General features: G+C 46.6%; 1 protein-coding gene across 2 annotated transcripts in view; it reads right to left on the bottom strand.

The window, feature by feature from the left end:
- Window positions 1-668: 668 nt before the first annotated feature.
- Hydin (HYDIN axonemal central pair apparatus protein) overlaps window positions 669-15,304 on the bottom strand; it is a 358,418-nt gene continuing 343,782 nt past the window's right edge. For both annotated transcript variants that reach the window (XM_042277692.2, XM_015992939.3), the window contains exons 80-86: window positions 13,639-13,858; window positions 12,011-12,223; window positions 10,512-10,675; window positions 9,535-9,685; window positions 7,940-8,170; window positions 2,983-3,207; window positions 669-1,356 (exon numbers count right to left, since the gene is read on the bottom strand). In XM_042277692.2, coding sequence (XP_042133626.1) covers window positions 874-1,356; window positions 2,983-3,207; window positions 7,940-8,170; window positions 9,535-9,685; window positions 10,512-10,675; window positions 12,011-12,223; window positions 13,639-13,858 — 1,687 coding nt within the window. In that variant the 3' untranslated portion in view covers window positions 669-873. The remainder of the gene's footprint in view (window positions 1,357-2,982; window positions 3,208-7,939; window positions 8,171-9,534; window positions 9,686-10,511; window positions 10,676-12,010; window positions 12,224-13,638; window positions 13,859-15,304) is intronic.

Genomic DNA, 15,304 nt, shown 5'->3' with positions numbered 1-15,304 from the left:
GCAGTTATACATACATGCATACACATATATATGTATATATGTATATATATATGTATGCATGCATGCATGTATGTATATATATGATATGTGCATACATGCATAACATAAGAATACATGATAATCTCACTCCACCCCAGCCCAATTCAATCACTATTTGGGAAGGGTAGGTTTTGGATGAGAATTAGGCGACTGCATGTAGCAGAGAAACAGTGACCTCCCACTGATTGCTGTACTCAGGGTTGGGGAGGGAAGGAGGAGGTAGGGGTCTCATTAGCATTCTCCAGGATCCAAATTCCAATGAGGACTTACCTCCTGCAGCAAATAGATATGAGAGCTGGAGGCTGACCGAATAAAACACAAGAGAAACAGTAAGGGATGGCCTCCCCGAATGGCCCTAATGTGACCTGCTTGTCATTCTGAAGATGACTACTTCTTTAGCTTTTATGAGAGAGCAGAAATGATATCACATCAAATAGAGTCGCATCTGGGGACTGATGACATTTTAAGGAGAATCAGTTCCCTGCACTGGACACTTCTAAGTGCTGTGTGGAGGTCATGAGCAGGACACCCGTGTCTCCTTACAAACTGGGATCATTGCAGAGTGCTCAGCTGTGGAGAACACAACTATTGAGACTGTCACTGAGTGATTTAGCCTGAATGTAGATCTGTTGTGTGTCATTAAAAATTTTAATGTGGAACATAAATTTCATATCTGTATTTGTAAAACATAATATAGAAATAGCTTCCTCTATAATTGAACACACATAAGAAAGTCCTTGGAAAATTCCCGTTTCTTCTCTATTCTTTGTTAGGATGGTGCACAGCACATGGTTTGTGGGCAGAGAAGATGGCATTGGTTGATGAAGCTGTGACTTATGGGGTGATCCCCTTCAGATAATAAACCCATTTGATTCCAGATTCGGCGCCTTCACACTGAGGGCAGGTGACAATCAGCTTGGAGGTGATAGGGGTTTTACTGCCTGATGGGTTCCCCTCAAAGAAGACTGTGATGTTGTTGATCTTCTTGGGCCGTACAGATTCTACAGCCCGGATGGTGAAGGCTGGGTTCTCCACAATGAAGGAGAAGTTCACTGTATGCAGGAAGACGTTTTTGAAGGGGATGATGATGTTGTATCCGGCTCTGATTAGGAAGGGGCCTTGGGGCTTGGGGGGCAGAGCAATTCCAAAGAGTGGGATGATGTATTCACCACCTATGAGTGATGACAGGCTTAGGATGCCTTTGGTCTCACCCAGGTGGTTGGGCTCAAAGAAGACTTCCACGCTGACCTCGGTGCCACCCTGGGCTCCTGGGGCTGCGTTAATGATTCTTTCCGTGTGGAAGTCAGGACAGTCCGTCTGAAAGGGAAACAGAGTACCTTGACTCACAGAGGATCCTAAAGAGACCATCAGGAGCCCAAATCAAGCTCTTCCACTCTCTGACATTAAAGAGCTTAGGTTTGTGTGAAGCTGGGTAGGCTGTAATGTGATAAGGTATCACTCATGACTATCCCAACCTTGCTACTGAGAGATGTTGATAATGTGCCTTAAGATGTATAGCTAGATGATGCTGGTGGGGAGAATCGGGAGTTCTCTCCTTTCATTCACATGGAAGATGGGGCATTCTAGCTTGCACAAAACTAAAAGGTGCCATTTGTATCCTAGAAATTTAATCGTCCATGAGGCCCATCAGGGTCTTTTCACCCCTCGAATGCTATGGCCAGAAGCATTTGAGATAGGAGTTGTTCTTCAGCAGAATCCCAAGCAACTGTGATAAACAAGAGTCTCCTATGGCCCCTTACTGGATAGATAGTATAAGCAAGAAATAAACCTTTTGCTTTTCTTTTCTTTTCTTTTTTTTCTTTTGAGACACCCAGATCTCAGGGTGGTTACTACACATAACCTAGTCTCTCTTGATTGATATGATAGTCAGGAGGTCTATGCTTCTTGTTATAACTATGGATTCTTGATTTTCACTGGGGACATGATCATCCATTTTAAACACCCCTCTTCCTAGTTCCCTTGTGGCCGAGTCTAGTCCTGTGAAATTTTGTTCCACGGGATACTGGGAGAAGGGTTATGTGGAACTCTTTTTCCCTGTAGGAATGTCATGGTAATCCATCTTGGTTCATGAGGGCCAAGCAACTACAGGGATAGAGTATTGGGAAAGGAAGAGTCTGGGTGGCTGTTGGCAGGGAGCTGCCATCCTAGACCAGACTGCTCACATCCAGACTATTGTGAGAGGCACGGATTTCTATTTGCTGTTATTTAGGTTTTCTGCCTTACATTCCAACTGTTATAATGGCTAATGTATATGAAATGCTTGCTATGGGCTAGGTACTAAGGAGTAGGCTTTGCAGACATATTGCATGCATGTAAGTGCTCATACATAGTACTCCTATGAGGCTGCAGGTCACAGGCTGCTATGGTTTGGATGTCATCACTAAAACTCATGTTTAAAATTAATTTCTTTGGTGAGGTATTAAAGATGTGGGACCTGCTCACCCTGCAGCCTGCTCACCCTGCAGCCTGCTTACCCTGCAGCCTGCTCACCCTGCAGCCTGCTCACCCTGCAGCCTGATCACCCTGCAGCCTGATCACCCTGCAGCCTGCTCACCCTGCAGCCTGCTCACCCTGCAGCCTGCTCACCCCACAGTCTGCTCACCCCACAGTCCGATCACCCCACAGTCCGATCACCCCACTGTCCGATCACCCCACAGTCCGATCACCCCGCAGTCTGGTCACCCTGCAGTCTGCTCACCCCACAGTCCGATCACCCTGCAGCCCGCTTACTCCACAGACTGCTCAACCTGCAGCCTGCTTACCCCACAGCCCGATCACCCCGCAGTCTGATCACCCCACAGTCTGATCACCCCACAGTCCGCTCACCCCACAGTCTGATCACCCCACAGTCTGATCACCCTGTAGTCCGCTCACCCCACAGTCTGATCACCCTGCAGCTCGCTCACCCCACAGTCTGCTCACCCTGCAGTAGTACTCTGTCTTCTGCCGGGTATAATTGGTGAACTTTGCCAACATGCTTTGGTTGCTGCCAAGAACGGTCTGGAAGTGGACAGGTTTCTCAGGAGGTGCAGGCAAGGCCTTCAGAACGAGCTCATACTGGTAGTAACCCAAGTCACTGTTGTGCAGGTTCAGTCTTCCAAAGGTTTCTCCAGCTTTTAGGGGCTGGAATTCAAACGAGAATGTTCCCTGGAAGAGAAGACAGAGGCTGTTGTCATGCTGGAAGTTTGACCCATCCTCTTCCATCAAGTGACCTGCCCCAGGCCTTGAAGCAGGTGGTGGCAAAAATAAAGCTTCAGACACAAATACTGAAGCTGACCCTGAGCCTGGGAACTTCAGCCCAGGTTAGCCCATTCTCTCTCCCTTTCCTCCCCGTCTGGCTTTCTCTGTTCCAGGTATTTTTCCATCCCAAATCTCTCTGAATCTAAGAAACAGGTGTTGGCCCCTTCCTAGGGAAGCACATTTATGGAAATCAACAGGCAGTTCAAGGTCAGGCAGCCCCTTCTTTGCACAGAGTCGTTCTCAGAACAGCTTCCTGGGTTCCACCTTTACTCGAAGAGAAACATTCTCTTTCCCCAGTTCTTTCAAAATGACACAGGAACCAAAGGGTATTGTTTATAATAGCAAAGAGAGAGAACGACTCAAAAGCACCCATAGGAGACTGGTTTAATGACTTGGGGTTTGCTCATCTCAGCAGAATATCATACAGCCACAAAAGAAGGAGGTAGAATTGTAATGAGAGGTGTTGATATTGTAAGTGGAAGAAAGGAGCTCTGAAAAAAATACATAAAGCTCATACTTATTAAAAATTAATTTAGTGTGTGTGTGTGTGTGTGTGTGTGTGTGCGCGTGCACGCGTGCGCACACGCACATATGCACTTGGCTAGACAGCAACTTTCTGGAGTTGGTTCTCTCCCGCTGCCCGTGGGACCCAAGGATCAAACTCAAGTCGTCAGGTCTGTGTGCAAGAGCCTCTACCCAATGAGCCACTTTGTTGGCCCATTTCTGTTGTTTGTGTGTAGAAAAAAGTCTGTAAGAACAGCTGTTCCTAGCCAGGCAGTGGTGGTGCACACCTTTAATCCCAGCGTTCAGGAGGCAGAAGCAGGTGGATCTCAGTGAGTTTGAGGCCAGCCTGGTCTACAAAGCAAGTTCCAGGACAGCCAGATCTGTTATACTAAGAAACTCTGTCTTGAAAAACAAAAACAAAAACCAAAACCAAAGGGAAAAAAATTCCTGGTGTTATGTTTGGGGGAACAGGGTATGGGAATCTTTACTATTTGATATACTTCTACACAGCTTGAAATGTTTTTACTTTAAATAGCTAGTAATGAAACACAAAACAAACACAGGTTGGAAGACGGCTCATCAGTTCAGAACACACACTGTTCTTCTAGAGGACCAGGGTTCAAGTCCTAGAACCCATATCAGGTAGCTCATGACTACCTGTAGCTATAGCTCTTTGGGGATCTAATACCTTTAACATCTTCAAGCGCCTGCACTCACACGCACACACACACATCATTAAAATAATTTAAAAATTAAAAACAAGAACAATTCTTTTTTTTTTTTTTTTTTTTTTTGGTTTTTTCGAGACAGGGTTTCTCTGTGTAGCTTTGCACCTTTCCTGGAACTCACTTGGTAGCCCAGGCTGGCCTCGAACTCACAGAGATCCGCCTGCCTCTGCCTCCCGAGTGCTGGGATTAAAGGCGTGCGCCACCGCCGCCCGGCAACAAGAACAATTCTTATTGAAAACTAATCAGAATAAAGAGCATCACCAAAGCTATAGATGTTTAGCAAACAGAGCATGATACAAAGATGACTTTATAATCAAAGTGACATGAATGGACAAGTGCAAAAACAAATAGAGCTTACAGAAACAGACTCAAGAAGAAACAGAAAGCCTATGGAGCTGTGGAACTGAATCAAGAGCCAGGGACTGGATCAAGCAATCGAGTACTTGCCTAGCATGCCTAAGGCCCTAAATTGAATTCCTAGTATTAAAAAAAAAAATCAGTCTGGGCAATGGTGGTGCATGCCTTTAAGCCCAGCATTCAGGACAAAGGAAGGTAGATTTCTGAGTTCGAGGCCAGTCTAGTCTACAGAGAGAGCTCCAGGACACCAGAGCTACACAAAGAGAACCTGCATCGAAAAACAAACAAAGAAAATCAGTAGCCAAACCCGGTGATGCAGGCCTTATAACTAGCTGCTCGAGAGCCTGAGACAGGAGGAGCACAAGATGAAGACCTGTCTGGGTTAGAGAATGAGCTCCAGGCCAGTCTGAGTAATATAGTGAGAACCTGTCTCAAAAGGGCAGGGGTGAGGGGGTCTGGGGAAACTGGGCCTGTAGCTCAGTGGGACAAAGCTTCCCAGGAATGCACAAGGCTCAGGGTTTAATCCCTAGCACTTCCAATTTGTTTCTTCCTTAAAGAAATTCCAGGACAGCAGGGCCGAGGAGAGGGCTTAGTAGATAAAATGCAAGCATGTCACTCCTGAGACAGGCAGTGAAAGAGTCTGTCTCCAAGCTTCTCTCCTGTGCACGCCTCTGTCCCTTACATCTTTCACTCTAGGGAAGTGGGCCATGTTAGAAAATGCTCTAGGGAGAGGTCCACATGATGACTGACTGAGGCCCAGAAACCTGCCAACAGGGAGCTAAAAGCCTTTCCAGCAAACCCGTGCCCTAGTCTGGAAGCCGCTCTTCTAGTCCCAGATGGGAGGATGACTAGGTCCCTGGTTGTCTGCCTGACTTGAGCCTCATGAGACACCCCCTCCCCCCAGCAAAGACTGCCCAGCCCAGCTGCCACAGCTGGAGTGAGCTGCCACAGCTGGAGTCCTGACTATCCGTGCAGAGAGCAAGCATTTGCTGTCTGACAAGATGCTAAGCTTGAGAGTAATTTGTTACGGATCAACAGATCACAGACGATTAATTCTTAAAATAATAGAATTCCATTCAAAATCCAGAGTTCTTTTTAGTTTCCTTTATTTTTTCTGAGCAACTTGGCTTCAAAATGTACATAGAAGTGAGGAGTCAGGAATAGCTGATGTATTCCTGAAGAGCAACAAGAGTGCAAGCTATCACCAGAGTGATTGATTGACAGCTCTATTTGATGTCAACCAACCCTTCTCTAAGTATCTGTTCATAAAACACAGAAGTATTGGCACGAGAACAGAAATTATTTTATCCCAGAGTAGCTAGAACAGACCCATGGGTGTATGAGTTTCATTTATTTTATACATGCTTCTGCAGAGTAGAAGGGAACGATGACATGAGATTTTTTTTTTTTTTTTTTTGAGAAGGGGTCTGGAGTAGCTCAAGTTGGTCTCAAACTCAATACATAGCTGAGGATGATCTTGAACTTCTGATCCTCTTTCCCATACCTCTGGAGTGCTGGGATTACAGGCATGTGTCACCATGCCCAGTTTAAAATGAGAATTTTAGCTAGTTTGAGACGATTCCTATTGACTTGGGGAACAAAGTGAAACTTGGACTCACATTATACATAGAAACCAGCTCTCTAGGTTTAGGGTAAGAGGATAACAGTAGTCACAACACTGTTTGGACTCTCCTCAAATACCTATTCTATCCCCAAACACACAGATCAGCTAGGCTCAAAATATCAAGAACAAGCTAACATCTATAACGACACTGCAAAGGCAACCTCAAACTCAAATGTGAGTTGGTAGAGCCAAAGTACCAAGAGCGATGAGCCTGGTGTAGTAGTAGCTCCTGCATGGTGAGGGGAGCATCAGCCCTAAGAGCCAGAGAGCCCAGATCATCGCTGAATTAAGGGGATCCACATAACCCAGAAAACTTGGTGGGGCACTCCAGCAGAGGTTGGAGGGGTGGTTTCAGTTTAACGGCAAGCTGTTGTAATAAGATGAACCTAGTGGGGGCAGTAGAGACTCAAAAGGAGAGCCTGCACTGGTCGAGTGCTGCAACAAAAACAGGATCATGAGTTTGAGGCCATTCTGGGTCACACAGGGAGACCCTGTCTCAAAGACGCCAACCCAAACCCAACTTAACACAAAACATCACCAACAGAAACTGACCAGCTGGTTGGAGCCCACTTCTGAAGGACAGACACAATCCTGCCAACAATGGGCAGGAGAGTGGAGAAAAATCTAGATCCTGGAGATGAAGGAAGAGGTGGAGTCGTGTGAAGGGAACAGGCCGAGTTGGACAAGGGTTGGAGAGGCAGGGAAGTTAGAGTGGGGATTTTGATGAAATGTAGACAGTGAGTTTGGAATGACAAACTGATAAAAGGACTAAAAAGTAAGTCCATCTTCCCCTCGGTTCATAATTCCTGACCATGTCCTTTTAGCCATAGTTGGAGGTTCTTATGTGCCTCTTCAGAACACTCTGTATATAGGGAAGTACAAGCAACAAGGGTACAAGCATGTGTATGTGTATGTACGTACATATGTGTGCATATAAATGTGTATGTGGTGCATGTGTATACGTGTATGCATATGTATACATGTGTGCGTTTTATCCTGATATTTTATACACTTTGCTTTCTTTTTTCCACACTAAGATCCATGAACCTTTGTGTGTGTGTGGTCTGGGGATCAAACCCAGGATATTCCACGCATGCCGGGCAAAAGCTCTGCAACTAAGGTACACTTCTAGCTCTATGCTACTTTTACAATTAGCAAAAAAGATGTTTTTCCTTTAGTTTGAACAAGGCAAACAATCAATAGACAGAGTAATTATAAAGGAGTCCTTACCAAAGCTAAGTGTTCCTAGTTCACACGAAGACTTTGGCTGTAGAAGAAAACATGAGGTTGACTGTCCCTTGCCATTCTTCTTGCCCTCTATCAGGGCTAGCCTACACTCAAGGGCTGCAGAACATAAACCCAGAGCCCTCATGGGTAGAAGCCTCTGTCATAGCCCTCAAGGGTCCCCTGGCAGTCAGGGCCTTACCTCAGAGTTTGCAGGCACAGCGAACTGGGAAGGTAGGCTGATGTCATTCAACTTGCACTCTGTAGAGAAGGTCACAGAATAGGGCAGGGGATTCTCCAACTTGATGGAGGCTGATGCATTCTGGCGGACCGAGGTTGTCATCTGGATGGTTTTTATAATGCCAGAAGGGATGACCCTGAAACTCACAGTGTAGTACAAGAACTCACTGGTCACCTCGTTCCGGAAGATCACCTGTGTTCACAGGCAGAATAGAAAGAAGCAGGGGAGAGAAGACGTTAGCCCAGGGTTCTCTGTCCACACTCAGGTTCTCCTGCTATCTGGGAGCCTTGCTGGGCACGTGAAGCACGCAGACTGGTGTGGCATGGCTAGCCAGTCCTATCCCTGCCAGGCAGCCTTTCTCTTTAGGAACTGTAGTCTGGCTTGGTGCAGGCCAGACATGATTTAAGAATCTCAGTTCACTTTAGAAGACACTAGAGCAGTGTGGTTCACTGACAGAATTTTAGCAGTGGGGACAGCCAGGAAACCCCAGGGAAGAAGTGAGGTCTTCGGAGCTTCCAGCTGTAGTGGGATTCATGCCTACTGCTGTTGCTGCCAGAGTTTTAGTGAGAATGACAATGACAGACAGCATCTCATGCTCACTGGGGACTTAGTAGATGTCAGGCTACATGGTCCTCACAATGGGTCGGCAATGCCCTCACCCTTTACAGAGGAGGGAATGGAAGTGTAGCAAAGCTCAGTGTCATGTGCAAAAGATACCCTGCATGGGGTGAATCAGAGCTCACCCACACAACACTAAGTAGCCCCTCCCTACAACTAATACGCTGCTCATCTGTCAGAACTCTTCCCGGGAGAATGGTGGTGTTGGCCTGGTGTGCTTGTGGTTGTTCATACACAGCAACTCAAAACAAATTTCTTTTGGGACAGCGTTTCATGTAGCTCAGGTCAGCATACAACTCCAGAGGCAGGCCTCACACTCCTGAGCCCTGGGACTTCAGGTATGTGCCACTGTGCCTGGATTTCATGTGATTACTCTTGTGGAGTAGACTCTACCCATTCGTAGTACATTGGATTGTTAATCTTGTTATTATTAGGTGGCAATTTTATGTATACAGCCTGGCTTTTACATACATTCTTTTAAAGACCTTGTCTAATTTTATACTTGAAAATCTTTCCCTCGGTGATCCCATCATGACTAATAGCTCCAAAGATTGTAAATAAACAACACTCTGGCCTTCAGTCCTAAGCGCTCCTGTGAGCTGTGAATTCACATATGCTCCCCTACATCAAAGCGCTTCTCTCGTTTGAAAGTTCTCCACTGACAGGATAATGTCCGTGTCCCTCCACTAGACCGTGTGCTTCGTAAGGATAGAGACCGTGCCTGGCTCTGGCCATTGCTGTGTTACCAACACTTAGCACAGAACATGGCCTATGTGCTCATGGATATCTATTAAGCAAATGAACGGATTAGGCAAGATAGCACTGAGTGAACACTCCGGCGCCTGGGGGCGGTACCTGGAGGATAGCACCTGACATTCTCGAATACCCTAGGGTCAAACCGGCGGGGATTTTAGGAGGTGCCTTTGACATGGTGATACCTTTGCAGTGTAGAGTCCCTCCTTGTGGGAAAAGAAGTTGAGCTTGTAGTCTTTCTTGGAGCCAGATAGTACATCAATGTAATCAAGACCCTTCATAGTGACGCTTAGGTCTGGCCTCTCTGGTTTTATCATTTCCACGATGACCCGGAATCTGGATCAGTACAAGAGAGGAGAGGGGCGATGGGAAATGACGAGGGACACTGGAGAGACAGGGGGGTTGTCCGAAGAAGGGGAGGACACGGGCTGGGTCTACTTTTGCTTTTCTGGAGATTGTTCAGGTCCATGTTCTAGGCTTCATTCTGTCACTAACAATGGCAGTCACTTCCATCTACTGAGCCAGGTACCCAGTAGTCCCTTCTCCATGTTATTTACAGATAGCCAGCTGTCATAATGTTTAGAGGAGGTTTGTTTCACGAACACCTCCACTTTAGGGAAGAGGAGATAGAGGCCCAAAGAAGGACGATAACATGTCAGACAACATTCGTGGCTATTGGCAGAACTGGGGTTCAGACTTAGATCTGAGCTTTTGTCCACTCTGCCAAGCAGGTGGTCTTCAGGAAGATGCACTTCTAGCCTCCATGTCTTCTCTGTGGAGGAAAGGACGAGGCCACTTGCTCTTGACCTCTGCTAGCCCTTGTCCTCTCTACCTCCTGCTGTAAGCACAGCGAGGGTTTCTTCTCTGGCTAGTAGCTCAGGCTATAAGACACTCAACAACAACAAAGACGATGACCGTTAGGATCATCAGATCTACTATTTATTGGGCATTTATTTTAAGGTAGGCAGTGTGCTACAGTCTGTAAGAATCAGCAATCAACAAGAAGACTGGGTTCGTGTCCATGAGACACCTGGCTACGTTGAGGGCTACGTCTCTGACTCCTCTGAGCCTGCCATTTTCTGTAAGCCCTGAGCGGAAGGACCAAACTGGACGGTGGAAGTCATCTGTTCCCCCCACCCTGGCTGCTCACCCACTTTCTCACCTCTGGGGCTTGTTCAGCCAGTTGCTGATTGGCAAGAGCTCAGTATAGGGAGTCTTACACGGAACTTCGCGGTAGATATTGGCAACAGCTTTGGGGAGTTCAGCAGTTCCGTGCAGGGCATACAGCCAGCCAGTCCCATCCGGGAGGGGGAAAAAGAGAGTGCCCTCGGAAGAAGAAGTGACAGAGCAGAGTGACGCCGAAGATCCTGTATTAACAGGCACCTACCTGACCTGGAGAGGGCAAGTAAGTCTAACACTTTTACTTTAAAAGTGTAACTTTTGTTGTGTGTATTGTGTGTTGTGAGTGTGTATGTATGTGTGGTGTGTATATATGTGTGTGTGTATATGTGGTATGTATGTGTGTGTATGTGTGGTGTGTGTGTGTGTGTGTGTGTGTGTGTGTGTGTGGTATACACATGGGTATGTAGATGAGTGAACCTGTGTGCAACCACTTGGAAGCCAAAGGAGGATATTGCATGTCTTCCTTTAAAGCTTTCCATGATATTCCTTTAAGACAGGGTCCCTCACAGACGCAGAAGCTTGTTGTATTAGATAAATAGTAAAAACTGAAGAAAATATCATTTGCTTCTAAGTGCACAGACTGGCTGCCTTCCTTTTCTGATTTTTTTTTTTGAGACAGGGTTTCCCTGTGTCACCCTGGCTGTCCTGGAACTCACTATGTAGACCAGGCTGGCCTCAAACCTAGAGACCCACCTGCCTCTGCCTCCCAAGTGCTGGGATTAAAGGTATATGCCACTACTATCCAGGCTGATGTTTAAAATTATATTTCAAAAATATTTATTTTTATTATTTTTATTTATGTGTCTCTGTGTGGGCATGTGCATGTGAGTGTAGGGCCTACAGAGGCCAGAGAGGGCATTGGAGTCTCCTGAAACTGGAATTATAGGTGGTCGTGAGTCACCCAACATAGGTACTGGGAGCTGAGCTCAGGTCCTCTGTACGAACAGCAAATGCTCATAACTGTTGAGCCTTCTCTCTCCAGCCCTTAAATGACATTCTTATTTTATTTATTTGTGTGTGTGTGTGTGTGTACATACACATATGCCATTGGATGTGTGGAAATCAGAGGACAACTTGTGAGACACAGTTCTCTCCTTCCAACATGTTGGTCTTGGGGATTGAAATTTGCAAGGCTTGGTGGCAGGCACATTTATCCGATGAGCCATCTCACTGAGCCTCTTCTGATTTTTATTACAGCTACCATGATGTTACTGATGTGCTTAAACTAAACAGGAATTTCTCGATGCTTGGTCTAGGCCTTCATTTCAGAACCGAGCCCTCGGATTCTAAGAGATACACGGGCAAAGGGGAAGCCACTGCCTGACAACTGTCCTGGCTTCCCATCGTTCCAGGATCTGGGGCCTCACTTCTTATGTGGATAGTCTTCCAACTCTGAGCTCTAAAACTGTCTTTTAGCCCCTGACTATACAGCCCCTTGCTTCCTCTGTGCCAGAGAGCAGGCGGAGGGCTTCAGTTTACCTGGTGCTTGCGGTTCTCCAGATTCATGGTGCGAGGCTTGTAGGTGATCTCATAGGGCTTGTTTTGCTGATGGGCCTCCAGGGTGATGAACTCGGGCCCTTCCCAGTGCTCGCCCTCAAAGATGGGGTGCAGATTCCAGGTCTGGTTGGTACGGTTGGAGAGCAGGATGGTCTGTGTGTGCCTGGAGCGCACTTGGCAGTTGAAGTTCACCACCTGGAAGAAGCAGGAATGTCCCTTTCCATGCCACCTCCTCTGAACTGCCTTCCAGGGGCCGGAGCTACAGTGTGTGCGTGCATGCGTGCATGTGTGCATGTGTGCATGCGTGCATGTGTGCGTGTGTGAGGGAGGGAGGGAAGAGAGATTTCAACAGTGGTTCCCACAGTGAATTCCAATGGACATTTTTGGGTTCCTTCTTTCTAGCGCTGTGTACCCCCATATGTAGATACATACATATACACACATGTACACACATATACACACATAAACACACATATAATTTTGAGTCTGATTTCAAATATGAGAGAAAACATACACTACTTGTCTTTCTAAGTCTGGCTTATTTCATTAAGCTTATGATTTTGAGTTGCATACATTTTCCTGCAGATGCCATGGTTTCACTTTTCTTTACAGCTGTGCACAGTTGCATTATGGAGCAGCTGGACACATGCTGTCAGTCAAATCATTTCGGTGTAGACATGAGGACCTGAGTTCAATTCCTAGTATCCGTGTAAAAGCCAGGTGTGGCAGGGTCTGTCTGCCAGTCCAGCATTGAAGGGAGGGAGACAGGTGAACCCCAGGAGCTCTGTGGCCAGCCATCCTAGTTGAATTTATGAGCTGCAAAAATTTACCTTCTAAGCTGGGTGGTGGTGGTGGTGGTGGTGGTGGTGGTGGTGGTGGTGGTGGTGCACACCTTTAATCCCAGCACTCGGGAGGCTGAGTCATGTGGATCTCTGTGAGTTCGAGGCCAGCCTGGTCTACAGAGTGAGATCCAGGATGGCACCAAAACTGCATAGAGAAATCCTGTCTCGAAAAACAAAACAAAACAAAAACAAAATAAAACAAAACAAAACAAAAACAAAAAACCAAAAAAAAAAAACCCCAAAAAACAAAAAACCACTTTCTACTATCCCCTGAGCCAGCTGTACCACACAAACCACTGTCGTGGCGCCCCTCGTTTACAGGAAGTGTTTCTCATCAGTCTCCCTTCCTCTGACATCTGTCAACATCTGGTTTGACTCCATTAAAGCGCAAATCATATACCGTCATTCCTCCACTCAAGACTCCAAGTCCTCCTGCTCCAGAAGAAGGAACAGAACACTTGTGTGGCAAGCACCTCACTGGTGGAGCTATGCTCTGGTCCCTGCTCACAACTCTTAAAACAGAATTTGATCTAGGTGATCTTCTTGAGGCTGCCTTGAGGATGTAATGCTTGTATCACAAGTTGAAGAAAGAACAGGAATTAAGTAAACAAAGAGGGAAGAAAGATAATTCAAGTAGTGGGTATGGTATGTGCAGAGTCCCTGTGGCAGGGAAGAACAGGACTGAATGTTTGATGCAGGTGATGAGGCCTGAATTCCCACGTTGGGCTTCCTCCTGCCTTTGCCCATCCCTGGCCAATGCCTACTTGCCTCTTTTACGGCAGGTGGTCCCACGCAGATCCCGGAGAGGGTGAGGCACAGAGGATTTCCTCCTTGGATGAAGCAGAGAATGTTTTTATAGAGACTCTCCTTTCCTATCTCCGTGGGATGGTAGGTTACTTCTAAAGCAACCTCCATGCCTGAGGTGATGTAGCCTTCTTCAGGGCTGATGGTGAAGTGAGGCTTGAATTTCTTGACATCCCATTTAAACCTTTTCCCAAACAGAAGAAGACAAGAGAGACAGTATGTTAATATTCTGGGGACATGCAAATAAAAGACGTCACCCGGACTTCTGGCAGCATGGTTCCCCACCTTGACTACTCCCTAGGGTCTAGAAGGAGGAAGCTCTGTCAGAGCAGAGGTGGTAGACACCCTGGGCCAAGATCACTCTCTGGGTAAGGGGAATCTGCTCCTTCTGACAGTTGAACAGGGGTGAGAGGTGGCTGCACTTATTGTCCATGAGTGACAGCTGGGAAATGTGCGTATGAACATGTACACATGTGTTTCCAAGGCTGCATAGCTAGACCACAGTCCTCTAAGAGTGTAGCCCTGACCACCTCACGCACTACCTGTTTAGATCCAGAAGGGTGGTGACCAGCCCTTCATGTGAGAGTTATGCCTGTTCTTGGTGGCACTGGGATCCTGATGACCCATGGGGCCATCCCTGTGATTGGGCACTTGGCATGGGCAGAAGGCAGAGGATGAATGGTGCAGCACAGTCCTTCTAAAACAGGGCTGCCATATAACATCCCGCTTGGTGGCATAACACTGAGTCTATATGGTGAGGACCCCTGGGGTATGTTGTGGGCAGCCTGGATAGCCATGCCAATCCATGAGCAGCAAGAGGGGAGAGCCTGGGTTCTGGCCCTGTCTTTTCATTTCCTGGAGGTGGAATTTCTAAGCCTCACTTCATCTCTGAAATAAGGCTGTAAAGCACCTACCCTGGAGACTGGGTTGATTCCAGGCAAGCACGCCCAGCCTTGCACCCATGCTTACTGATACTTATGTGATTTGGGAGAAAGCTAATCTTTTTATACTTCATTTATACTAAAACAGATTGAGAATTGTATTACTGGTATTTTCTCTAATTCTGTTTGATGGGAACGACACCTGGAGAGCACACCTTGTCCCCATATTTCTCCCACACTCTTCTCTCCCTCTTCCTCCATCCCTTTCTCCCTACCTCTTTCTTTCCTTTCTTTTTTGTCATGTTGGGAGTTGAACTCAGAGCCTTGCACGTGCTATGCAAAGGCTCTACCACTGAGCTACATCCCCAGCATCCCCTCCCCCTTTAAACAAGGTTTCATATAATCCAGGCTAACCTGGCCTTGAACATATCTAGCCAGAGCTGCCTTCAACTACTGATCCTCCTGCCTCCACTTCCCATTCCTCAAGTGCTAGAATTATATAGTGTACCACCATGCCTGGCCTTAGTTCTTTTTCTTTTCTTTCTTTCTTTCTTTCTTTCTTTCTTTCTTTCTTTCTTTCTTTCTTTCTTTCTTTCTTTCTTTCTTTCTTTCTTTCTTTCTTTCTTTCTTTTTTTAAGACAGGGTATCACTATGCATTTTAAATCCTCCCTCCTAAGTATCTCAACTACAGAGATTATTTTATAGTACTAGTGGTCTAGAGTTGTTGAGATTAAGTTGGGAGACCATAT

The sequence above is a fragment of the Peromyscus maniculatus genome, chromosome 5 (assembly GCF_049852395.1).
Source record: "Peromyscus maniculatus bairdii isolate BWxNUB_F1_BW_parent chromosome 5, HU_Pman_BW_mat_3.1, whole genome shotgun sequence".
In the NCBI taxonomy this organism is placed as follows: Eukaryota; Metazoa; Chordata; class Mammalia; order Rodentia; family Cricetidae; genus Peromyscus; species Peromyscus maniculatus.
This window is presented reverse-complemented; position numbering and strand designations above follow the sequence as displayed.